The sequence below is a fragment of the Anabrus simplex genome, chromosome 5, assembly GCF_040414725.1.
Source record: "Anabrus simplex isolate iqAnaSimp1 chromosome 5, ASM4041472v1, whole genome shotgun sequence".
In the NCBI taxonomy this organism is placed as follows: Eukaryota; Metazoa; Arthropoda; class Insecta; order Orthoptera; family Tettigoniidae; genus Anabrus; species Anabrus simplex.
In genome coordinates this window covers 44,015,440-44,043,051 of record NC_090269.1, presented here as the reverse complement: position 1 = coordinate 44,043,051, position 27,612 = coordinate 44,015,440, and the positions used below count along the sequence as shown (strand labels likewise).

The 27,612-nt window shown below is 37.9% G+C and overlaps 1 protein-coding gene across 1 annotated transcript in view; it reads left to right on the top strand.

Annotated features, from left to right (window-relative positions):
- LOC136874343 (U-scoloptoxin(01)-Cw1a) overlaps nucleotides 1-27,262 on the top strand; it is a 108,152-nt gene extending 80,890 nt beyond the window's left edge. Inside the window, exons 2-3 of the mRNA XM_068227721.1 lie at nucleotides 20,887-21,080; nucleotides 27,045-27,262. Coding sequence (XP_068083822.1) covers nucleotides 20,892-21,080; nucleotides 27,045-27,176 — 321 coding nt within the window. The 5' untranslated portion in view covers nucleotides 20,887-20,891 and the 3' untranslated portion in view covers nucleotides 27,177-27,262. The remainder of the gene's footprint in view (nucleotides 1-20,886; nucleotides 21,081-27,044) is intronic.
- Nucleotides 27,263-27,612: the final 350 nt, after the last annotated feature.

Genomic DNA, 27,612 nt, shown 5'->3' with positions numbered 1-27,612 from the left:
CTTCGTTCAACAGCACTCCATTACTTTTGTTTTGGACTTATTTATTTTCGTCTTGTACTCCTTACTCAGCATTTTCTCCAGATCTTTTGCAGTCTTAGATATAATAACAATATCAGCAAATCTCAGGGTTTTGATTTCCTCTCCTTGGATTGTGATTACCTTCACAAATTACTCTTTGATTTTCTTTAGCGCTTGTTCTATATAAACATTGAAAATGACGGGGTACAAACTGCAGCCTTGCCTCACTCCTTTCTATATTACTGCTTCTTTTTCAAACCCCTCGATTCTTATCACTGCAGACTGATTTTTATACAGATTGTAGATAATTCTTCTCAACTAAGTTTCATGCAGTATGCTGGTAAGCTCTGTTCATCTGTTTCACATGCTATGTAGAAATTTAGAAAATTAGTTCTAACATGGAAATAAAGCGTTTCCGGACCCATGTTCCTATAACATGTTTTCTTCTTCTACATGTGAGGTATGCGTCCTGAAAGTTCGGCTGTACCTTTCTGTTAAATACTCTTCGCTACGAATATTCCTATCTGGAACCTTTGTACAGCCTTAATTTTCTTCAGTTGAACGAAGTTCACTTGTGAAGGCTCTCCTAAATAAAAAGCGGAACGGCGGGTGAATAATCGACATAGCAATAAGATTTCAAAGAGACAGCTCGCAAGCTAAAAACGTTTCTGGTGAAAAGAGAAGGGCACTATGAACCTTGCTTCAAATATTTGAAAACCGAGCAAGTGACTGCGCCGTTAGCATTATATAGCTATCAGCTTACGTTAGTGAGGTCGGTTCGAACCCCGCTGTCGGCAGCCCTGTAGTTGGCCCCCTTGTAGTACTGTATCCCATTTCCACAACAGGAAAATGCCAAGGCTGTAACGTAATTAAAACCATGGTCGCTTCCTTCCTACTCCTAACCCTTTTCCATCGCATCGACGCCGTAAGACTTACAGGTGTCGGTGCGACGTAAAGCAAATTGTTAACAAAAGAAAAACTAAAATGTTATACAGTAATAAGCTGGGAAGTCGTAGGACTCTCGTTTGGTACTCACGGGGCAGTGTCATACTTACCTATTCCTTCCAAACGCTTTTAAGATAAATTCATCTACAGGACAATAGCCTTAAGTGTGTTAAGAGACTGTTTACATTGTTCACCATCACCTGTACGGTTTTTACCGAGCAAATTGGCAATGCCGTTTTGGGTCACTTAGCTGTCAGCTTGCATTCAGGAGGCTGGGAGTTCGAATATCACTGTCGGCAGCCCTGAAGATGCTTTCCCATTTTCACACCGTCACTTCCTTCCCAGTCCAAGCAGTTTCCTGTCCCATCGTCGCCATATGACCCATCTGTGTCAGTGTCATGTAAAACAAATGGAATATACTTGGACGGTTTCATTGAAAAGTACTTTTTCCACTTTGTATTTCTCATTTTTAATTAACCAAATTTTAATGTATGATTGTTTTAACTGTATGATAATTATTCGGGCTGTACCTCATGGTATCCATAAGCTAAGGGCTGCTATTCCTCACCAATTTTCCCTCCCTTCAGAATTTGTGTTCAGGTATAATATATGGATTTCTTTTACAATTTATTATGTAAAAAGCTTCATACATAAAATCATTTGTGCCTCCGAATAAGAACAGTAATGCCCCCGGAATGGCCATTGTTAATAGGAATTTAGTTAGATTTCCATATTTATTCAAATCCGTATTGCTACTCTTGTTCTGAAGACGATCATTATCCCCTGATTTAAATACATCCTTTTAAACAAGCATTGCTGGGCTGAGTGGCTCAGACGGTTGAGGCGCTGGCCTTCTGACCCCAGCTTGGCAGGTTTGATCCTGGCTCAAGTCTGGTGGTATTTGGAGCTGCTCAAATACGCCAGCCTCGTGTCGGTAAATTTAGTCCCACGTAAATTAACTCCTGCTGGTCTAAATTCTGGCACCTCGGCGACTCCGAAAACCTGAAAGTAGTTAGTGGGACGTAACATTATTATTAAATACCTATTTATACAGGCTATTATCAAAAATACACGGCATAATTTTAGGGTTGGATTCCTCACATACAGAGAACATGGTTCGAAGTGCATACTTTCTTGGCCTCCACGATCACCGGATCTAAACCCGTTGGACTTCTTTTTGTGGGTTTAAGCAAAGTCTTTGGTGTACGTAACTGTTGTGGAGGACGAAGCAACAATTCACGGCAGAAATGCAAAATCCTTTCTGGCAGTACGTACACCACTGGACATATTCGAGTGTGTTCGTAACTGCATCCGACGTCGAGCATACCGCGGAATACATCAGTACATGCAAGATAGGCCACAACTCCTGATGTTCCAGCCTACGACAGAGTCTATTATGTTGAAAAGTACGTGTTTCAAGACCCGTGTTTATTTAGACTTTTTCCTTATCTTTATTTGAGGAATCCACGTATGAAATTATGCCATGTACTTTTAAACACCCTGCATTTTATTGTTTGTTGTCATATAGATACGTTTTCTTCACTGAATGTTGAGAATAAATTAAAATAATCGGACTGCTAAGGGTTAGGAGTCATGGCTGTGATTTCTTATGGTAATTATTAGGGCTCGGAAGTTGAGGGAAAATATTTTTTCCCTCGAGTGTCCGAAGACAACGCCCAACATAATATATGTTTATTTTGGGTCATTGCAGACCAGAAAATGGTGGGTTTTATTTGTCCTCCTTTGCCTTTTTCGGTTTCTTCTTGTTTATAGGTGTTCCTTCAGCCATTTTCTTGGGTCTTAACGACCATTTTTTTTTTGTAACCACACTTTCTTTCGACTACATCTGCACTGTCCATTCTGAATTGGAATCTGTATTAGTTCATCCATCACCTCTTAAACATATTTTGTTTAGTAGAGAAAACGAAATGAAAATTAAATAATGAAACTAATGCTTGAAAAAATACCGAGGGTATCAAATTACGCGCAAGATAAGTGAAATATCGGAAGGAGAAAAGTTTGATGTCAGTTTTTATTGAGGAGTATGAACCCTTAACATCCGTTGACATGGAGAGAAGTTTCTCGATATTTCGCAACGTGCTGTCTGAGAACCGACGATCCTTTACACCTAAGAACCTGAAGATGAGTTTTGTGATATACTGAAAAGCCAGCTGAGGTAAGATTTCCGAATTCCAGTTTTTGTAGCCCTAGTGTGGTTAAGCCAGATATGATTCCAGTTACACGAATTTCAATTTCTTTCTCCAGAATGTCCGTTGCGGGTCCGCTGAATTCATTCTAGGTGCAAAAACCATTTCATAATAAATTCTGCAAGTACCTTTTTAGCAAACACGAAATTTCTTTTTTAAATTGTTAATCTAAAAATATGCGATATCTGAAAGAAGTATTTCACTCATAAATTTTTTCTTTGCGTTTAGGCCATCTGTGGACCACGGTGCTTATGTTCTAGCTGTGTTTTTGTCGTCGTCTGCCCCTTTTGGCGTACTGAATTGTGTTCTTAGTGGCCTCTTGAGCCTTCCTGTTGGCCCAGTATTCCTTCATTTTCTCGCTGAATTCTTTCCTGCGCTCCTCTGACCAATTTACGGCTCCTTTGTGGGTAGCTGATGTAAGGGATGTTAGGAAAGGTTTAGTTTTGACCATTAAACGGTATGCATTCCTGTCAGTTATGGCGGCTTGATTAATATTAAGCTCTGCAAGATGTTTGTCCACTTGTTTGGTCCAGGGGAATCCAGTAGCTTTGTCTTTGTTAGCAACCTTGAAGATCTTATGGAATTGTCTATTAGGATCCATTCTGTGCAGGTGTCCATAGAAAGTCAGGCGTTTTCTTCTGATGGCATCTGTGAGGTTTTCTTGATGCTGGTAGAGCTCATTGTTGGGTTTGTACCATCGCGTTTCATCTGAAGGATCGCATTTTTACGTCGTTTTTGCCAGTATTTAGGTTTACTTTTGATATTTTTAGTTCTTTTTAGGCAATTTATAGACATTCGACCTCCGAGTCTTACTAATTACATTCATATATCTGCGAAATCTTTTCTAACACGCTTATCAAAAATTGTTATTTTTTCAATAACTTATATCTTCATATTCAGAATGTGCAGATGGAATCTAATGAAAGAGAAGCCAGCAACAGTAGGCAATGTAGGATGGCCTCAGCGTTTCGGAGAACACACGACCTTTATAAGGAAAAAGCAATTTCAACGCAAGCTAAACTCAGACATTACAGCACGGTGATTAAACCTGAATGGCTCTATAGAAGTGAATGCCTCTGAATTACTGTAAATGCTGGTCTGTGAGCAGCTGAGAAGTTTGAGAGATTCTTCAAAAGATAATGGGCCCAAAGATCGTGGCTGGACAATACAGGTTGCGAGGACAAGAGGAACTATGTCAGAAAACCGAACGACTGATGGAATCCATCAAGAAGTGACGACTCAAGTTTTATGGACACCTATTTAGAACGGAAGACAAGCGGTTGACTAAGAGACAGTTACCATACTCGAAAGTAGACTGAACACATGTGATAAGTGCTTCAGGGAGGTCAGGAAGAATATGGAAGAAATTGGACTAAATCGTGAAGACATTGTAAACAGAACAACGTACCGACACCAGATCAATAACTTCCAGAGCTTTCGTGAAGAAGAACAGCAGAAAGGAAACACGGTGCCAGAGGGAGAATGTAACGACACTAGGCTGCAAGGAAAGCTTCTAAAATGTGTGAATCTTGCTTATTGTGGTCTCTAAAGGCCATACATGTCTACAAAGAATAATTACATCTCCATATGCCTACTTATTTTAGGAACATCTCATCAATATTCGAGGATATAAGGACAGTTCTGACAAGGTCACTTTGAGTCTGGTCAGCACTGCCTGTTATCTTGTTAGAAAGGGGGCAATTGGTCTGACGCCTTATAAGGAAGTGCCGCAATTTATAACACCACGTACTCAGAATATATCTTAGTAGTTAGCATATGTATATAGAATATCTTATTAATGGCAGGCATTCTTAGTATAGTTTATCACACGTCATAAAATAAATGATACCAACTTTCAAGTCAGGAATGATATATTTACTACCATTAGCTGTGAAAACTGACCAAGAAATATGACGGACTTCTGTAAAAATATAAAACACAGCCTACTTCGTTGTCATATTAATCTGATAATATAATTCCCGCAATGTCGACTTTCCTAAGACATAACAGGTCGCCAATAATTCACAATTTATTACAGCCTTATTCTTAATATCATTTACTTATGACAACCTGCTGCCGCACAGCAAGTATCGTAAACTCTGTGGTCAGACACATACGGGATTATAGAGATCTGTCGGATCACTTGATGTTCAATGAAAAAAAAAAAAGTGTTACTTTAAATGAAAGCATTTAATTCGTTAATATGGAAGCCATTTCTTTTAAGTTTCGACTCTGTTAATTTATGTTGTTATTGTTGTTGTTTTGGGTCATCAGTCCATAGACTGGCTTGATGGAGCTCTCCGTGCCACCCCACCCTGTGCTAACCTTTATAATTTCTACATTACTACATCCCACATAACTCTAAATCCGTTTATTATATTCATACCTGAGTCTATCTCTACCGTTCTTACCGCCTACACTTCCCTCAATAAATTAACTGAACAAAGTCCTATTATTCTATCTCCTCTTCTTGTCAAATTGAGCCAAAACTTTCTCCTCTTACCGATTCGAACCAGTACTTCTTCATTCGTGATTCGATCTACCCATTTCACCCTCAGAATTCTTCTGTAAGAGCACATTTCAAAAGCTTCTATTCTCTTTCTTTCTGAGCTAATTATTGTCCATGTTCCATTTCCATACAATGCAGCGCTCCAGGCGAAAGTATTCAAAAACCTCTTTCTGATTCCTGTACCAATGTTCGAAGTGAGAAATTTATTTTCTTAAGAAAGGTCTTCCTTGCTTGTGCTAGTCTGAATTTTATGTCCTTATCTGCCACTACCCAAGTAACAATATTAATCTACTTCCTTTAAGACTTCTTATCCTAATCTGATGTTTCCTGAATCACCTGACTGCACTCTATTAGTTTTGTTTTAGGTTTATTTATTTTCATCTTGTACTGCTTTTCCAATACTGTGTCCATACCATTCAGCAATTTCTCGAGATCTTCTGCAGACTCGGATAAAAAACAATACCATCGGCAAATCTCAAGAGTTTTGATTTCCTCTCCTTGGATTGTTATTCCCATTCCAAATTCGTCTTTGATTTCCTTTACCTTTATATCTGTAGAAACTAATTAGTGAACAAATAAAATATAAACTTAATTCTAAATTTAATTAAAATTAATGGAAATCTTTTAGGTATTACGTGTTATGTTTTATTTTTCAGGTATTTTCTGAATTGTATTTATTAATACATTACTGTAGTTTGGACAGACTGAAGAAAAGTTATAAACATTTTTAAAAATCGGAAGCTTCTATTTCACCGAAATGATTTTTAACGTTATTGTGAACTGCTAAGGCTACATGTTAAAAGAAAAACAGGCACTGAATTTATAAAGATATATTAAATCAAAAATACACTTTATTCAGTGAACAGAAATTTATAGCCATGATTAATTTCTTTCAACTCCATTTTATACATAAGCAGACCGAACCTGAAGAAAAAACCCGTAGTTATTCCTCGTTCATTTTAAGATAATTTTAGACCTTTCTATGACAATGAAAATGTCTTGTGTCCAGGTCTTGTGTTTGGCTACTGAACGTGTCGGAATGCGGAGTTGTTCTTCGCTTCTCCCACAACGGTGGGGTTGCGCGTGCGAACTGCGTCGCACATGTGGTCCTGTCCCTGTTTTACGGTCGGATATCCTTCCTGACGCCAATCCTATGTGGAAGGAAATAATCACTATTGCGTGTTTCAGTGATGGTTGGTAGTGTGGAGTGTTGTCCGAACATAAAGAAGGCAGTTGGGACAAACACAAACAACCACCCAGTCCCCGATTCATTAAAGCGATTAAACCTAGACTCGGCTGGGAATCGATCCCGGAACTCGAGGGACTCAACGATTACACCATTAAGCCAAGGGGACTACAGAGACTCTACTGTTATGATTTAGCGCTTGTGGTGCGTTCTCTGAAAATCTCTCTTGGATTTCAAATGTCGATTTCTGTACTTTATTGTAGCATCACATAGTGGAGGCGTGATTAGCTCAGTGGTCTAACTTCTGGCTTCCCACCCGGAAGGCTGAGTTTCGAATCCTGGTCGATCGTGGATTGAGATTTTCATCTAAAAAATCACGCAGCGTTAGAGGGCATCCGGTCTTAAACCCCTAGTCGAAACCAAACAAGTAAGCTTGGTGTACTTCAGCGACAGCGACATCTAGAACCATTTACTAGGCACTCACAAGAAACATTTGGAAAATTTTCAACGGGAATCTCTACGAAACTTTCAGCTTAGAAAGATAATAGGTCCAGGACAGTATGCATGAAGTATTAAATTTCGCAACTGCCCATAGCCTCTGATCAGACATCAGAAGCTGGGGTGGAGGGTGCCTGTCAGTTATGCACCCAACTATCCAGAGACAATACCGATAAAGGAGGCGTTCCTTTTTTTTTTTTTCAAAGAAACAAAATTAATTTGAAAACATTTTACTTTCTTGTACACACCTTAAACTGCCTCTCAGCCTGTGACGAAAGCCACCTAAAGCAGAATAGTGATGAAATTGTATAGCATCTATCCTCACGAACTTCCGCTTCAAGCACACACACCAAATCATCTGTTGACGATAGACGGTCGGCCACTCTACAGGATGTCATGTTGGCTTAGTTGTCCGAAATAGTCCTACCCTGAATTTTTGGTCTTCCAGAAAGCTCACGGGGAACCAGACGAAGAGAACACTATAGGGTGAGGCCGGCCATGCTCTCCAGGTCAGCAGGAAGGTCCCCAGTCTGATTCACTAATCTCTTCCAAGTAATACCGAAGGGAGGTATTTTTTTTTTGCTAGTGGGTTTACGCCGCACCGACACAGGTACTTTTTTTGCTAGTTGCTTTACGTCGCACCGACACAGATAGGTCTTATGGCGACGATGGGACAGGGAAGGGCTAGGAGTGGGAAGGAAGCGGCCGTGGCCTTAATTAAGGTATAGCCCCAGCATTTGCTTGGTGTTAAAATGGGAAACCACGGAAAACCATCTTCAGGACTGCCGACAGTGGGGTTCGAACCTACTATCTCCCGAATACTGGATACTGGCCGCATTTAAGCGACTGCAGCTATCGAGCTCGGTGACACCGTTCTTATGGTGACGATGGGACAGGAAAGGACTAGGAGTTGGAAGGAAGCGGCGGTGGCCTTAATTAAGGTACAGCTCCAGCATTTGCCTGGTGTGAAAATGGGAAACCACGGAAAACCATCTTCAGGGCTACTGACAGTGGGATTCGAACGCACTACCTCCCGGATGGAAGTTCACAGCCGTGCGCCACCGAAGGGAACAAAGAGAGGGCTGTAACGTAACAATATTAATAAACTCATGTCATTGTTATGCTCACATGGTGCCTGGTCTGGAAGTAAGCAATTACGCAATTTTTAGCAAACAATTTTGCAAATATATTTTCATGTCTAGATTTTGAAATGGTACGTGGTCATATGACGGATCCCCCTGGGAATGTTGGTGGAAAATTTCATGAAATTACGCCCTACGGTTTAGACGTGATATTATTTCGCAAGGAAGACAGACAGACGATATTTTATTTGTTTGATGTAGCAAACTGACTTTTTCTTAACTTGTAACGATTTTGTGCTATACCGTGCTACAACTTTGTGAATTTAATGTTTTGCGAGATGGTACAATAAGAACGTTTAGTATTTGTATCATTCTAGACTATATTATACACATCGTGTTTGTTCAGTTTGATTTGTCCTATTATTTTCTTAACCCTGGTATCCTACAAAATAGACATATTTAACACACTCATACTGACGATTTATTTTACAATTTATGAAATCTGTGAAATTGATTATTTTCAACATGTAAATATATGTATTTGCAAATTAGAACAGCTCTGTAATCTCTGGTAATAAAATAAAAGGGTCACCGTTTTACAAATTTACCTTCTGATTTTTGGTTCCATTACAAGGTTCACTTTGAAAAGTTTGGGCACAACTCCAGCGTACGGTTTTTGGGTACGAATATCTTTCGTTCACTGTAAATAATAGTGATTTTAGACTTTTTGTACAGTCGTTATAATTGCAGATCTGAGACGGATCGCTGTTGGCTGACTGGGTATCGTAAGTACCATTTTTACACAATACAAACGCGGATTCCTCTGCGTGTTGATGGGATTTCCAGTTCTCGTCATATCCGGGATCTCAATAATTCTTCCGCTAATGTTAAAATAAGTTCATCTGAAGCACGATAGGAAAATATATATTCATCACATCTTCTTCAACTTTTATTTCCATCGTCATCTAGAGCCTTGACGAAATCATCAAGTATATCAGGCTCAGATCTATATGATTCTGGTAAAATCTGTTCACCGTTTTCAAGGCAAACGATTTCCAACTCTTTTAACACAGAGTACAAAGGTATAGGTTAAAAAGTACAAAAAAAGCAAACTGGCTCCAAAGAAATAGTTTCATTAACCGTTCACCGGGAAATTGTCTGCCCCAAACGTATGTTCTGATGTGCAAGTAGTCGTCACTCGTTTTTAATTTTGATTTATTATCGCCTTGTTTTCTATGGCGTGGCTCAGGCTATATAGCCTGAAATTATGTCAAACCAAAATACTCTCTTCAATTTGCTAAATTCTACAACATACTCAAATTGTATAACTTAAAGACTATCTGGAAAAGCTTAACGTCTAGTTCCTACGGTTAATATTTATATGAATAATATAAATTATCTTAGATATATTCTATAGATTGTATGTATGTTGGGTATTCAGCCCGAAGGCTGGTTTGATCCCTGCAGTTCCGCCAACAGTTGTCATAAATAGCCTAGGCGTCACTGAAGAGGCGTACTAGAGAAACGAGAAGTGAGGTAGTTTCCCGTTGCTTTCCTCACCGAGCGAGCCGTTACTATTACATATCAGTCTGCCACGCCTACTGAAATGCATGCACCAACCGACCCTATGGGTGATATTTTCACACCATTCATAGCAGGGACTGGCTGCATAAGCAATGGTATTATTAGCATCACTCACACCTTAGTCACTTTCAAATTGTCAAAGCCAAGGATGAGACTGAGACAGGTCAATGAAAGTAACAAATTTGACATAGCCCATACCAGAAGACATAGTGCACTGTAAACACTACATTGCCGGGCTGAGTGGCTCAGACGGTTAAGGCGCTGGCCTTCTAACCCCAACTTAGCAGGTTCGATCCTGGCTCAGTCCGGTGGTATTTGAAGGTGCTCAAATACGACTGCCCCGTGTCGGTAGATTTACTGGCACGTAAAAGAACTCCTGCGGGACTAAATTCCGGCACCTCGGCGTCTCCGAAGACCTTAAAAAGTAGTTAGTGGGACGTAAAGCAAATAACATTATTTTTATTTAACACTACATCTCGCCAGCAAATGCATATTCTATAGATTATGTTCTTGTATGTAAGAAATGTTTGCAACACATTCTTTTGAGCAGCTGAGTACTAGGAATGTCCCTAATTTGAACCGGCAGGGAATTTCACAGTCGGATCGTAGTGGGAATGAATGTATCACTGCGACTAATAGTGTGATGGGTAGGGAAACTTAAGCAGGGAGCTAGTTAATGACCTTGTTTGGTGATTAATTCTGGATGATAGGTACTGAAGGTCATTTCTCAAGTAAACCGGTGTTTCGCTCCGTAGAACACTGTGAATGTACTTGGGGACAAAACATGACGACGTCGCCTCACACCACTACTCTCCGGCGGCAGCCCGGTGTCTATTACTGGCTTATAGGATTTACTACGTTTACTGTACTTGGAGTTGCCAAATCATTTACCTCATTAGCTACAAAAGCGCCAGAGCAAAAAAAACAAAACTTTTTAATGTCATTTCGGTGTAAACAAAGCTATTTATTATTATCATTATTGTTACGGTTTTATCCGTGGTAGTCCGAGGTGAAAGAAAGTGCGGGCTGGAATAGGCCTCAACTACAAAATTAAAGTTAATTTAAAACTTTAACAAAGATTATATTTTCTTTTCAAAATCAACAAATAACAGATAACAACATTCAACAGTTTCCACTAGTGAAATAACAACGAAAGGCAGGTACAAAATAATTTTACCCGTTCAGGGTTTTTTACAAGGTTTTGGGCTTCGAGCCCCACAGTCACAATCCTTGAGCTCTTAGCCCAACTTTACCAAGTTACAAAATTGAACAAAGGGGCAGGAAACCCCATCATGCCAAGGAGCACTTGCTCCTAATTACAATGTTAAGCCTCCTAGAGGCACACAGAGATCAAATTTAGGAAATAGTAGACCTGCTCCCCTTAAGGCATACTTATAAATAAACAGGGGCAACTTGTACCCATTCTACTGGGCCTAAAATGAAAAAAAAATAGATTGATTTAAACGGCCCTAAATACAAGGGGAATGGAGGCGAGAACTTGCACTCCAAAATACACTTATTAAAATCTAAGAGGCACTAGGCCAGTAGTACAGGGGCTAATCCCAATCTACGGAGGTGACTCGTATGAGGAAACTTAACACATTAAGGAAGCGTAGAAACGGTCATGAAAATGTAGTCACCTCAATTTCAAGATGAAGGGGAGCTCAAGAGGGTAAAGCACTCTCTATCCCCGCTTTACAGTAAAAGAGATTTGTAGTTCTTACATAGACTGAAAAGGAATTTACATTTTAAAGTGGTAGATTACATATTAAAGGTTTCGAACCCTCCCCGAGAGTTAAACTGCTGAGCTAGCACGAAATAAAGATGTTAAAAGGCCATTACCTTGTTGAAGATCTGCTGCCTGAAGAACGAGGCGCTTCCCGCCCCCTGCTACATATTCACACACTGAGTTAGATGTTATATTAGTGGCCCCGAGACAAGAAAAACAGCAGTTTTTATACCCTCGTGGAAAATTCGAGACCTTTCAGGAATGAGTAGACACACCCTCTGACTTTTATTCGATAGCTTAGAGCAACATATCCATATCGAAGAAGACATACATACATGATTGGCTGAGAATTAATTAAAGAAATTCGGGATTGGCTAAGTTCAAACCTGGCGGAAGGAAGGATTAATATTGCCAACCCAAAGATAACAGAACAAAATATAGTAAAGACAAAACTTATGAATAAAAAATTTCTTCCAGAGAGTTCATTCCATTGCACCAGAGTGCTTTACCATAGTTTTTTTTGTAGAGACATCTGTTAGAGCATGTCCACACTTCTTGATTAATGAAACAAAAGCAAATTGAAAACACACAGTGACATCTTCTGATAAACAGTAGAGTTAGTTCGGTTTTTAAAGTTCAGGGTTTCTCCTGTAGAGTAGATTAAATTGGCGCAAGATTTGAACTTGCGTCGTAGAGGTGTACCGCCCGGTACAATTATTACTATATATATTACTATTAATAATGCTAAAAGGATCACTACACTGACACGAAGAAAGAGTAACGACTGAAGGAAGTGGTTTGACTACCTCTCGACACTATACAAAGTTCCCGTAGAACTCGTTAACATAGCAAGGTCCACGGTGTGATTGACTGCTGGCTTCCAGTTCGCTTCCAGGGACTGAGGCCGTCATGATTTGTCCCCAAGTATAACTGACACAGAGTGCAGATTTCGTCTCTCCCCCAAATACAGCCAAGGTAACTGATGAGGTAGAATTAGTAAGAATTAGTGCATGAGCTGAGATTACAAAAGTCACGGTGGTAGGAGACTACATTATAGCGGTTGCGAACACCAAATTACTGCGATTTTTTAAACTTATTTTTAAATTACTAATGTTTTCGTATTCTTCCTTGTTTTCCTGGTTTTCTTTAAGGACGACACACACCCAGTCTCCAAGCAATGGGAAATAACCAATTAAGGTTAAAATCCCCGATCCGTCCGGGAATTGAACCCGGGACCCCTTCAACCAAAGGCCAGCACGCTAACCATTTAGTCATGGGGCACTCAATACCACGGTGTACGATTCCAGGGTTAAGCAAGATAGATTTCATCAGCAGAAATGTTTACAGCTACTGTACTTAAACCAGTAAACCGCTTTCCTAGCCCTAACTTTCTATCTAGGATATACTAATTAATACAGTACACTGTGTAAATACTGTATATGTGTATTTCACATTTGAAATATATTTGCTTGATGGGTTGCATTAGTAAATATAACTCTCTTTAAATCCAATTATGTGTTTAACTCGCAGATGTTCCGAGTCAACAGCTGTGAGTGTGTAGCATAATGCTCTGGTCACGACCTGCTTTACTTAATGGCCAAATAATACGCATGACTTCTCCTGGCAGTTCACCCGCAGGGGGGCATGACTGTGCACTATACTGCTGCCATATTACATGGCATTTACCAGTAATTCGATTTTCAGCCGAGTCTGTTAGGAAATATATTGCAATGTAATGACGAGGTGCCCTCGAAATAATTTTACTCGCTGTGTGGTTCTAAAAGGTGGAGATGGTATGCTATATGTGTTCAACTGGGAACGGTACGCGTAGATTTATTTATTTATTTATTTATTTATGTATTTATTTATTTATTTATTTACTTATGTATTTATTTATTTTTTATTTATTTTTTATTTATTTTTTATTTATTTTTTATTTATTTTTTATTTATTTTTTATTTATTTATTTATTTATTTATTTATTTATTTATTTATTTATTTATTTATTTATTTATTTATTTATTTATTTATTTATTTATTTATTTATTTATTTATTTATTTATTTATTTATTTATTTATTTATTTATTTATTTATTTATTTATTTATTTATTTATTTATTTATTTATTTATTTATTTATTTATTTATTTATTTATTTATTTATTTATTTATTTATTTATTTATTTATTTATTTATTTATTTATTTATTTATTTATTTATTTATTTATTTATTTATTTATTTATTTATTTATTTATTTATTTATTTATTTATTTATTTATTTATTTATTTATTTATTTATTTATTTATTTATTTATTTATTTATTTATTTATTTATTTATTTATTTATTTATTTATTTATTTATTTATTTATTTATTTATTTATTTATTTATTTATTTATTTATTTATTTATTTATTTATTTATTTATTTATTTATTTATTTATTTATTTATTTATTTATTTATTTATTTATTTATTTATTTATTTATTTATTTATTTATTTATTTATTTATTTATTTATTTATTTATTTATTTATTTATTTATTTATTTATTTATTTATTTATTTATTTATTTATTTATTTATTTATTTATTTATTTATTTATTTATTTATTTATTTATTTATTTATTTATTTATTTATTTATTTATTTATTTATTTATTTATTTATTTATTTATTTATTTATTTATTTATTTATTTATTTATTTATTTATTTATTTATTTATTTATTTATTTATTTATTTATTTATTTATTTATTTATTTATTTATTTATTTATTTATTTATTTATTTATTTATTTATTTATTTATTTATTTATTTATTTATTTATTTATTTATTTATTTATTTATTTATTTATTTATTTATTTATTTATTTATTTATTTATTTATTTATTTATTTATTTATTTATTTATTTATTTATTTATTTATTTATTTATTTATTTATTTATTTATTTATTTATTTATTTATTTATTTATTTATTTATTTATTTATTTATTTATTTATTTATTTATTTATTTATTTATTTATTTATTTATTTATTTATTTATTTATTTATTTATTTATTTATTTATTTATTTATTTATTTATTTATTTATTTATTTATTTATTTATTTATTTATTTATTTATTTATTTATAGCATGCTATACTAAATGTCAGTAATACTACATACTTTGAGTAATCATGTTGACAACATTAAGTCAACCTCCCAACTACATGTGAGACACATTCATAATTCCATGGCTGTTATGATGTACGTTTAAATGTGCAAAAAATATGGCGGTAGGCTGTCACTATTGTAACAGCCGCTGGGTTCTGAGTGTTAGAAATAAAAGACAAATATTATGTGGGTAATAATGTTTGATTCAATAAAACGTGGTACACTTAGAATGTGTGTAATAACTCCCTGTAGTTCCCCTGTGGTGTAGTGATTAGTGTAATTCGCTGCCACTCCGTTGTCCTGGGTTCGATTGCCGCCTCTCCCACGAAATTTGAAAAGTGGTACGAGGGATAGAAAGGTGTCCTCAGTCTCGGGATGTCGACTGAGGAGACGATGTTCGATTGCCATTTTAGACATCCTCTTCCCACTTCTCCTCCAGGCAAATGCCGACATGGTACCTAAGTTAAGGCCATGGCCGCTTCCTTCCCTCTTCCTTGTATATCCCTTACGATCCCTCCATCCACCCCCCTCCCACAAAGCCCCTGTTCGGCATAGCAGGTGAGGCCGCCTGGGCGAGGTACTGAACATCCTCCCCAGTTGTATCCCCCGACCCAAATTCTCACACTCCAGGACACTGCCCCTGAGGCGGTGGAGGTGAAATTCCTCGCTAAGTCCGAGAGAAAAACCAACCCTGGAGGGTAAGCGGATTAAGAAAGAAAGAAAGAAAGAAAGAAAGAAAGAAAGAAAGAACTTGATGTAGTATGGGTCTGTAAAATCAGAAACAGGAGACATAATTGAAGAGTTATTGTAAATTGTTATCGCTGTTTTAATTTCTCATTATAATGCCTCTTTTCGCTTAATTTCTTTTATTCCTTCAGCATTCTCTTTTCTCGTTTCAACTCTTTCTTTTGCGCGTTTTTGCCGAATCCTAATCAAATATTTCTTTTCCATTATTAAAGTTGTTATTCTACAGGCCTACAACTGACCAAGATGTATTCATAACGACACCTAACCTCCAGTTAAGCGCGCGTGTCAACACGGCGCCATCTTATAACAGAGTATGCATGTGACGTTACATATTTGGCACATATTTTCCTGGCTTTGAAGCGCTATTTCATGAAAACTGCGTTCTAGATTTTCATTTGTTTCTTGAAACAGGTAGACTCCTATTTTATCTGTCAATTGCGACATTAAACATAATCGTACCTTTAATACTCTCGGCGATATACGCGTTCCACCCAAACACTAAAAGCGTCTTAAAATTTTTCATTGCATATACCCGTTGTAGAGGAACGTAAGTCTACGTTAAAACTGTATGCCTTTTTCACAGTTTGTCAAAATTGTTTTAAATATTCTTGACTAACCTAATTTTCCTCATTGTCTATGACTCTGAATCCAAAAATATCTTACATTAAAATGCTTGTTTCTCTTTCAAGCACTTCACAATGAAATAATAAATGGCCGACTGTTTGATCACTGGTATTGCATCTTTCCTAAAATGGTCCTCCTATTTAATTCTGACTCCTCCCAAAGATCTTCACCCTCCCACTAGTGTATCTAAGACTGCTCGGGCAGCTTTTCTGTCCTTCATTAATTCGACATATTCAAATCGTCTCATTATTTTTGTCCGAATTTCTTGTTTACTTTCTAAGCCTTCACCTCTTTCCTGATTTTCCTCGTATCTAATCCTACTCTTCCTGGTCTATTCTACTATATTATGCACAATTAATAAGTAGGTCTCATAAATTGTTTCTCTGCATTTCACTGGCGCTTACATATCCCAGGGCAGATCTTTCAGGAGGCTATATTCGTTGTATGTTGTGTTGTGCCCTCCTATGAATTTCACTGTATGAACGCAAGTCATTAAACACAGTTCCTAGAGTTTACAGTAGGAAATGTCCCAACCCCCTGAAATGACTCTTCTATCGGTGCACTGAAAGAAATAGCACCAGTGTAGTTGGTAGTCCAGCTGATAAACATCTTCATAATAGGAGATCAAGACAGTGATGGATCTCCTGAAAGAAGTGCATCGAGAATGAACTGAAAAAAATGGGTACTCTCGGGCCTCGAATGCATATGCTCTTATTTCTCTACATAGGTTCGATTCTCTTCCTCCTGAACGACAACCATATGAAAGTCTTACCTTCACAGCTCACATTCTGATACAAATTTGCAAGGCGCCTGTAATTTAAAACATTTTCACAATCGCAAATTAAATTATTGGCTGTATATTAAAAATGAAACTTTATTTTTGCTAGTGTTTTAACGTCGCACTAACACATCGAAGGTTTCCGGCGACACAAGTATGGGAAAAGGCTAGGACTTAGAAGACAGCGTCCGTGGTTCTAATTAAGGTTCAGCCCCAGAATTTGCTTGGAGTGAAAATGGGAAACCATGGAAAACAATCTTCAGAGCTGCCGACCGTGGGATTAGAACCCACCATCTCCCGAATGCAAGTTCAGAGCTACGCGATCCTAACCACACGGCCAACTCGCTCGGTATAAAAATAGATAACAAGCTTGTAGTTTTACGTATTAACCATGAGGTCTCTTGTTTTACATGGAATCCTTACAACAGGGATATCTTTCCCTTTTGTTAAACCCACATGAGTAGACCGATATTCGAATACCAGGAACCTTGGTGACGAGCCAATGACAATATCACTCGCCACGATCTTCAAATAAACATAAATAGTGATGCATAATTTAATAGGCTAATAATAGTTAAAGAAATTAGTTTTCTTGTCAATTAAGATTTTGTCGATATTAGCAATTTTGTCATATTTTTTATTAATGAATTTCATAAGATCATACCGGGATCAATGGAGATGAAAATCCTTGAAATGTATTTAGAGAGGAGGGGTGACTTTCATCACTACTATTTGTCTTCAGTGGTGACATTAATAAGGTTGTTAGTTGGCTAATATATTCTTAAATAAATTCCATGTCTTCACAGGAAGTTTCGAAAGAATCATAATTTTGCCCATTACTTTGTTTGCTTAATAATAGAAAATCTTCATTTCCCAACAACGTACGCCTATAAAAATAAATCCACTTCGTGATAAATGGCAAAGGGGCTGCCTGGCCGATGCGATGGTGTGAATGGTGTGAAAATGTTGCTCAGAGGGTCGGTTGGTGCATACATTTCAGTGGGCTTGGCAGACTGATATGTAATAGCAACTTCTGGCTCGGTGAGGAAAGCAACGTGAAACTACCTCACTCCTCATTTCCCTAGTACGCCTCTTCCGTGATGTCTAGGCCGTTTATGGCAGCTGATGGCAGAGCTGTTGAGGATACAACCAGCCTTAGGGCTGAAGACTGAACATACATACATGATTTCACTGAGTTCCTAGAGACGGCATTTCATGGTATTTGAATGTGGTCTTAATCGGTACAATTATCTTTGTTACTAGAGTCTTTCTGAAGCGCTTTGTAGGGGGGAAGAAATGTATAGATATTGGATTGATCATGTTGCAGTTTAAAAGATACGGATGTATAACATTAAATAAAATTGATAAGAAAAACTAAAAGAATTAATAAGGTGTGAATAGAATCAGGCCTGATAATCTCAAATTCTGGCTGCATGTTTGCATTTATTAAAGTTTAAACTTAACATTTAGTGCATAGCGCGTGGGATAACGTGATTTGTTTTGTATGTTACCGTTTCCTCTATTATAACTCTTTAGTAGAGTAAAATCTTCATTTACACACAACCTCTCCAGAAACACGCAATAGTGAATACATCCCTTCACATAGGGTTCGCGTCAGGAACGGCATCCGGTCGTAAAACTAGGCTTCAGCCACTGGTAGAACTGACCCCAAATAATTGGGATAAGGCCAGGAGATGTTGTAGTAGTAGTAGTAGTAGTAGTAGTAGTAGTAGTAGTAGTAGTAGTAGTAGTAGTAGTAGTACATAGGTAATCATCAATCGCCTATTACATTTGGAAATACCACCCCGCAACACACTTGTATTGCGGGTCAGTATTTACACGCTTCGTGGGTAAAATAATAGGCCTCTAAATTTATGCTGTCATGAGGTGTAGTCGGTAGCATGAGAGGAAGTATTTCATAAGTTCCAGTTTATGCTATTTCATACTGTTGTTCTCAATTAAATGAGTTGTTCACGAGAATTGAAACTTCGTTCGTCGATCAATTTTGTCTACGAAAATGTAAAATTCTACCCTAATTAAAGAATATTAGAAGTCAAACGGCTTGTGTTATGATTAATATATCAATGGTGCTCTAAAATTTAACTTCTGTACATCATATTTTAACGTTATTATGACATCCCCTCTCATTGCTCTATGCTTTACTTTCTAAATTTTAAGTTGACAGGCCGTGTTTCGTGCTTTGTTAAGCGCTTATTTATTATGTTTATGTTTGGACAGTGGGATGAAAATGAAATTTAAATCCTGGCCTTGGAAGGTAAATCTCCATTACTCTAAAATACTCTCTACAGGGTGGTTGGAAACAACGTGAACGGGGAAAATTCTTCTGCATTCTGTAAATCCCCGGGCTAGAGGGTTGGTCATAATGATCATTAATTTGAAAAAATTATTATATATCTCGCTCCATTGTCATTTTATCAACTGCTCAAGTTAGAAAATCAGATCACTTCGCATGCGAACTCAGGTGGGCTTTGCGTGGCTTAAGACTGGTTTGAGAGGAGCAATCGAAGAAAAGAAGTTCGCCAGAAGAGGGATTTGAACATGGACATCAGAGCTGACAGGATTGCAGCATAGGAAGTACGCCATGGTGCGTTTGTGTTTGTTGCCGATTTCTTGTCATGGCTGTTAAGCCACGTGCAGATTTAGCAACACTGCCTCGTAAAGCCCATTTGAATTCGCCCGCGAAACGATCTGATTGGCTGACTTCAGCAGCTGATAAAATAACAACGGCGCGAAATATCCAATAATTTCCTTCATATTATTTATAATTATGACCAACCCCTTAACGCTTATATACCCGCTTTACGTTGTGTCCGATCACTCTGCATAGTCTTTGAAGGGGCATTAATCAGATGGCAGAATTAGTTAGGCCACTTGCTATTAAAGTTATAATTTCGCAGGATCTCCTTCTGACGTACAATCCAGTGCTCTCCATCTCCCAAGAACGGAGAACATGAGTACAGCACCCATCGGAAAAGTTAACTTTCCGTTATTCCAACTCTTGTGCTTCCATATTTTCTTCCATTGAAATAATAGTAGAATTCACTGATTTGATCTTTCTCCGAAAGTCCCTCTCCGCCTTTTCAAACATGTATCCTTTTCGTTACTGCATACTTTTCAGTTCACAGGGGACGAAGATAATTTCATTGATGCTCCACAAAGCTAAGGCTATGAAACTCACATTCAGGGAATGTGAATAATTTTTCTCTTCCTGAATTTAAATTTTTACATATAAAAACATAATTGAAAAACGGTTGCATGTATCCACGAGTATTTCAGAGAAAGATGGATTTTTGGAAACCAAGGAATCTGTGATAAGTCAACAGGTAGAATGTGAGAAAATAACCCATGAAAAATGATTACAGATTATTTATGAAAATATTTTAAATAATATCTACACGTAACCTTGCACTAAGGGACATTGTTCTTTGCATGGATTTCTCTCATTAGGTCTTCCACAACTCAGCTTTCAGAATTGTGGTATGTAAGTATTACTAATACTCGCCTCATCCATTAAAATGTTACGCCTGGGAGATGAATGAGGATTTCATGTCTATTCACCGCAGGTATTGACCAGAACCAATGAATGAATTTTATCAAATTACTGAATATTAAATAAAGAATCAACGAAATCATAGCGCATAAAAACAGGAAAATATCAATATATATGCGCCTTCCTTTAATATGTATTTCAATTGGGTTTCTTCGAAGCTGGCGCAGTCGACAACCTTCCTCTCCTTAAGTACATATTCTATTCTATACTATTCACCCAGTAATGTTATGGGTTGTTTCTTCTGTTACAGGACTCATGCTGGTAGCTCTCGCGGCAGCAGGTCACTACTACAACCTGGATGGTACTCCTCATGATCCCTACCATGATCTGCATCTTCCTCACGATCCTCCGCTGTATCCCACGCTGAGGGAGGTGCCTCTCACCAGGTTCTCCTGTGAGGGTCGCGAATGGGGATACCACGCTGACACTGAAGCCTATTGTCAGGTAACTCTCCTGAAGCGTGGCTCGAGGACGAAACAGAGAAATTGTTAGAACGCATTTCATGTTTGCGTTTGGGATAATGTGTAAATAAAATGTTTCCATTACCACAAGAGTGGGGGTACAATGTTCTGCGCATGTGTATGTTTGAGGAGGCAAGTTGTTTTTGCTGGGTACAGACTTGGAAGGGCTGACCATAATGCAGCATCATTTGATAAAAGAATAAGCTATGTGGGCAATGATAGAGAAAGGAACGTGATTGTAGCGAGTTATCTCAATTTATCGAAATGGGAAGTAATGCGAATGACAGAAAACAAAGGGTAAATAAGTAAATCTGGGAAGGACAGCTGAATCAGAAAGTGATTGAAAAGCCAGAGGGAGGAATATACTCGACGTGGCGCTTATAAAACCAGATTATATCTATAAAGAAAGTGAAATGATAGATGATATAAATGATCATGAAGCTACAGTGTTTTCTTCGTATTAAAACGAATGTGATAGAAATAAAGGTTGTAACCGTAGGAATATCAGGCTGGTAAGACGGGATTTAGAGTTCAGAAAACCGGGCGAGTTGCCGTGCGGTTTGGGGCGCCCAGCTGTGAGCTTGCATCCGGGAGAGAGTGGGTTCGAACTCCACTGTCGGAAGCCCTGAAGATGGTTTTCCGTGGTTTCCTATTTTCACACCAGGAAAATGCTGGGGTTGTACTTTAATTAAGGCCACATCCGCTTCCTTCCAACTCCTAGGCCTTTCCTATCCCATCGTCGCCATAAGACCTATCTGCGTCGATGCGACGTAAAGCCCGTAGCAAAAAGAAAAGAAATTGTTGCTTGGTTTAATTCCCTCAGGCGTTCTGTTTGTAGTTGTACGAAGGCTTAAGTGAAAGACCGCCTAGACTCACATTAGCGCTCGTAGTGGTAGAAAAAGGCAAACCGCAAATCTAATCAACCGGATAACGATGATTAAGAAAAGGATTGTAATGTTTAGGAATACATAAAGCATATATTCGCAAACTTTGTTATATTTTATTTACCTAAAAATTGTAGCTCATAACCCTAGGATGTTTTCAATATTGAGTTGCTTGCCTCAAGGGGTAGAACTGTGGATTTTATGTGGATTTCCTTTACAATTATTTTTTATTTACACACTTTATTATGTCCTTCTTGGTGTCATATGTCAAATTGGAATTTTTCATTTCATTCCTAACTGAATAGCGAAGATATGCTGTGCAGACAAGTGAGACGAACATGCGAAAAAGCCAAATCAGAATTCTTGGTAGTTGTGTTTGAAACAGGAATACTCAGTTACTTTTATTATCATTAGAGCCCGGATTTTGATGCATTAATAAGTTAGAATGCAAACTTACTGAAGCGAATAGCAAGTATAGTCTACCTTCACAACGATTATGCTATGAGGCTCGCACGAACATTAGGGGTACGGCCCATCAGAACCCCTATAATTTATGTTACTCTTCCTACATTGTGGAAGAGCGGGTGGCCGACACTTCCTACTAACCAAATTAGATTGCAATCTAACCTGTTACTGCATAAAAATCCAGGCTTTAATTATCATTATAGCCCGAATTTGTAGGCAGTAATAAGTTAGAATGCTATCTTACTGTAGCGAATAATAAGTGTACTCCAACCGCACAACGGTCCCGCTACGTGATTTGCTTATGTAATTCGTAAGAGCTAGGGTCTATTACAACCCCTCGTACTTATGTTACCATAGGTACATTTTGAAACAACGGGCTAATCGACGCTCCCCACTAACCAAATTAATTTGCATTCTAGCGTATTACAGCCTAAAAATACAATTATCATTAATGTAGGAACTATTTTACAAAATGCCGAAACTAGAAATTAAAACCTGTTACTACACTAAACATTTCAATAAAATCGTCCATGGTAAATATGGCTAAGTTGAGAAAACTAAGTAGCTAAAATGCCACTAGTGACTTTTTGGAAAAATATGTGGCTGACCTAACACTGGAAATGGTCAGATATAGTAATATGATGGGTAAATTGGCAACCCTGATGCAAGCTAGCTTGTTTCCTTAGGTACTCGCTTGCTTCATGCGTTGGATCATCTCATCACTCGTTGACGTTCTAGTAAGTCCCGCGTGATGCAGCACCTAGCGGCTGACTCGAGGTCATCTAGCGCCTTGTAATATAGTGACATCTGGTGGGAGTTTAAGGAAATATCTGATGACTACTTTCTGAGCAGACCCTTTTAGCAACTGCTGTATCGTTTAGTGGCTCTCTCCAACGTCTCATTAGTGAACATAGCTTTAGGTGCGAGTTACTGCAACACCACCTAGGTTTCTAGGAGGTGTTGGTTACTGGCGTAACGTTAGGGTCTGCAATGCCCGCAGTGCAGAATTTTTGGGGGGGGGGAGGGCTTAAGAGACCCGCGGACTTCTCCAGTAAGAAATGTAAGAAATGTATAAATAATTTCACCCGAATGCCGCTCTTCACGGGAAAGGTGACATAATGATGATGTCGATGATAATCTGCAACCTGTTTCCAGTCATTCGAACGGGTCAGGAATGGAATGATGTAGCCCCATCTAGCGACGAAGATAGGAAATTTGCCGGCTGCCGAAGTCTGTCTCTGTGGCAACGATTAATGACTGAGAGATGAAATGAAATTATATTGGAGACTGTAGCTGAAATGAAAGATGACAGGGAAAACCGGAGTATTCGAAGGAAAATCTGTCTCACCTCCGCTTTGCCCAGCACAAATCTCGCATGGAGTAACCGGGATTTGAACTACGTGTAGTAGTTCCGTAGCTACGGAACCCAGTGGTGAGAGGCCGGCGCGCTGCCGCCTGAGCCACGGAGGATCCATGATGATATTGAATGGGCCAAGAAAAATTGTATGTATTTTACACTTTGTAAGTAGAATAACTGTCAGATCATTGCATCTCGTTGCAGTTATTGTTGGCCGATGACTTAGATGTTAGGCCCCTCTAAGCAACAAGCGAGCAGTTATTGTTCTAGCACAGCCGTCTCCATTATTATTCCTCGTAGGGTAAAAAAGGTGTCAAAAATAAAAGTTTAGAAACGGTATTCTGTACAACTTTTATCGCGTACAGACTTTTTTGATAAAGATAATATTAACTGAGAAAATCGACATTTCCTGTTTTGATGCCCTAAAGTGCTACACCACTGTATCTCCATCTCCTCTCCATGTCCGTACCATGAAGGCCCTTGGAGGGGTAGAGTGGTTAGCTCTACACCCGGCCGCCTTTGCCCCCAGGAATTAACCTGTCCTGGTACTCATTTCTGATGTAGGCTGAGTGGACCTCAAGACCATGTGCAACTCCGGAAGTGGAAATCTCGTTTCTTAAGTTTTAAGACTTCCTCACGGGGATTCGAACCCACGTTCTTCCGGGCGAACCGAGCACGCCTTTATCGCCTCCTCAGGCAGCCCCTACGCCACTGTATACTAATCAAATAATATGTAGCCTAGTGGATTCTCCGCATATGCTTGCACATAAGTGCCGAGTTTCAAGTACAGTCGAAACCACTTACCGTGGCATCACTTTTGATGTCTTATTGAATATAACTAGACCCCGGATTTTTTTTTCACTAATACGTTAGAATGCAAACTAATTTGGTTATAGGCCGCTCTTCCGTAATGTAGTGAGAGTAACATACATTCTAGGGGTTCTGATGGGCCGATGTTTATGCAAAACTCATAACATGACCGTTTCACTAAGTTTGCGTTCTAACCTATTACTGCATAACAATCCGGGCTCTAGATACAACGCACCGGGCGAGTTGGCCGTGCGCGTAGAGGCGCGCGGCTGTGAGCTTGCATCTGGGAGATAGTGGGTTCGAATCCCACTATCGGCAGCCCTGAAAATGGTTTTCCGTGGTTTCCCCATTTTCACACCAAGCAAATGCTGGGGCTGTACCATAATTAAGGCCACGGCCGCTTCCTTCCAACTCCTAGGCCTTTCCTATCCCATCGTCGCCATAAGACCTATCTGTGTCGGTGCGACGTAAAGCCCCTAGCAAAAAAAAAGATACAACGGTCTAGTCTAAATCGTACATAAACATTGCATTTAAAAATTAGTTGTTTACGACATATCGTACAAAACGGGGTATTTTAATCACATTTTCGGATAAATATATCGGCTATAACATCCATTATTGATTTTTGTTTGTTACGCGTATGGGAATTGCTGGGTAAAGCTTATTTTCAAACTTTTCTTTTTAGTAGATAGTAAGATTTCAAATCAGTCTGCTCTTAAATAGTCGAGGCAAGCATCGCTGTGAAGATGTCACACAAGGAAGGGAAAAGTCACACATAATATGGCGATTGCAAACACAACGTCAGCATCGCGAAGGAATAGGGTGTATCATATTCAACGATTTCTACACTTTTTGAAAGACGGGGAGAACATTTCATTTCTTAGCCAAGACCATGTGCGACATTATTGATCCGTTAACATTGGTGATACTTCTTTCTTAATTTCTGACATATTATTGTTGCACGTACTGAAAAAATCTCTCTCAATCCCACACCACAAATACTGTTATTGCAAATACACTAGGGGCCTACTTACTTCACGTATGTTTTTTTCAAGTTTCAGCTTTATACTGTTAACTACCGGGCGAGTTGGCCGTGCGCGTAGAGGCGCGCGGCTGTGAGCTTGCATCCGGGAGATAGTAGGTTCGAATCCCACTATCGGCAGCCCTGAAGATGGTTTTCCGTGGTTTCCCATTTTCACACCAGGCAAATGCTGGGGCTGCACCTTAATTAAGGCCACGGCCGCTTCCTTCTAACTCCTAGGCCTTTCCTATCCCATCGTCGCCATAAGACCTATCTGTGTCGGTGCGACGTAAAGCCCCTAGCAAAAAAAAAAAAAATCTGTAAGTGTGCAAGCTACAACTTAAACTTACAGATATGACATTTCTGGCAACAACAAAAAGACCGGTTTGTGTGACTATCACCCATAACGACCGTTGTCAGTCCCTTCGGAGTCGTCAGAACCGTTTTCCGTCTGTAATTCTGCTAAGCCGTTTTCTCATTATCTTCGAACAAACACAGTCTGATAAAAATTAACTGAACCCACAATCGAAATTTGAATACCTAGTCCGAGACAAAAACTGACTATGGAGCAACAATTTCAAGGGTACGGACAAAATTTTAATTTTTTATTTATAAAAAAAATTATTTATTTATTTATTTATTTATTTATTTATTTGTCTATTTATTTATTTACTTATCCATTTATTTATTTGTTTGTTTGTCTGTTTATTTATTTTTCGCTTGGCCACTCACACAGCTAATATCTTCAAATAATTGTAACTAATAATATGATTTCTTTCGTAGTGGAAATGTCCTTGAAATGCCAAAAAATGACTCTTGCCATCGATCGGCGTAGGTTTTTAAACGCTAATTCTCTTTCAGTTTGAAATTTTCATTCCTAAAGTAATATTTATTAGTTTCTTGCTTGTGTATATCATCACCTTTTCCTCATTATTTCTTTACTTTCGAATGTATAAATTCAATCACTTGCCGTTTTAACTCTGATCTATAAAGTGTCCTCCAATAGAATATGTTTGAAAGCTAATGATTAATAAAAAGTTAATCATAGTTCCTTTCGCGCTAAATTATAAATTGCTGATGTAGAAATAATAAATTTCACCAAAAAGATGATTCCAACCAGGGAAGTAAACGCTCGTCTAAAACATTATTTATTCACTAAAGCTCTTGTGTTCGCTCGGTGTCACTTGACGTGCATTTATCAACTCATGCATAACATTACACGTATCAGGAACCAAGTAGATGAAGACTATTCGCTGTGCTTGTTACAGAGATTTTCATGACCTCTCTGTCAATTGCAAATTATGTGCTTGTTTCTTTTGTAATTCTGTCCATGCTAATAAGATGTTATTGTTCAGTCTCTCTCTTTCTTACAATAATTACAATCTAAAGTATGCTACTGTTTTGTTGCAGGCATTCCATCTATGTCAAGACCATCTGGTTCGCAGTTTCCTCTGCCCGAACGGAACTCTCTTCCATAACCAGTTCAAGGTGTGCGATCAGTTCTACAACGTGCGCTGCGGTGTACCTCTCGAGGACCTCTAATAGACCTCCTTCACATTTCACCTATCTCTGGACAATGAAGTACAAAGTCACTTCATTTTCGATTTAGGATCTCATTTTAGACCTAGCTTTCACCTTCACCATTTGTCTTGCCTCCATTTTAACTTCTCCCTGTGTATTTATGTATTTATTGTATTTATTTATTTAACTTATTTTAATTTATTCGCTTGGGTTAGACCCATACTTCTCAACATCAATTTGACATAGTGAAATGCGATGATTTTCCAGTCAGTCGAAATAAAGTTAAAAATCCACAAACGGAGACAAAATCTTCGGTTATAGCTGTTATCTTGATTTTTTTTAAACTATGTTTCTATTGAATGGAAATTTTTCACATATTTACGTATTTGATTAAGTGTGATGTTTTTCAGAATTCGTCTCTCCTTTCTACTTTACATTCTTTCTTTCCCTCATTCTT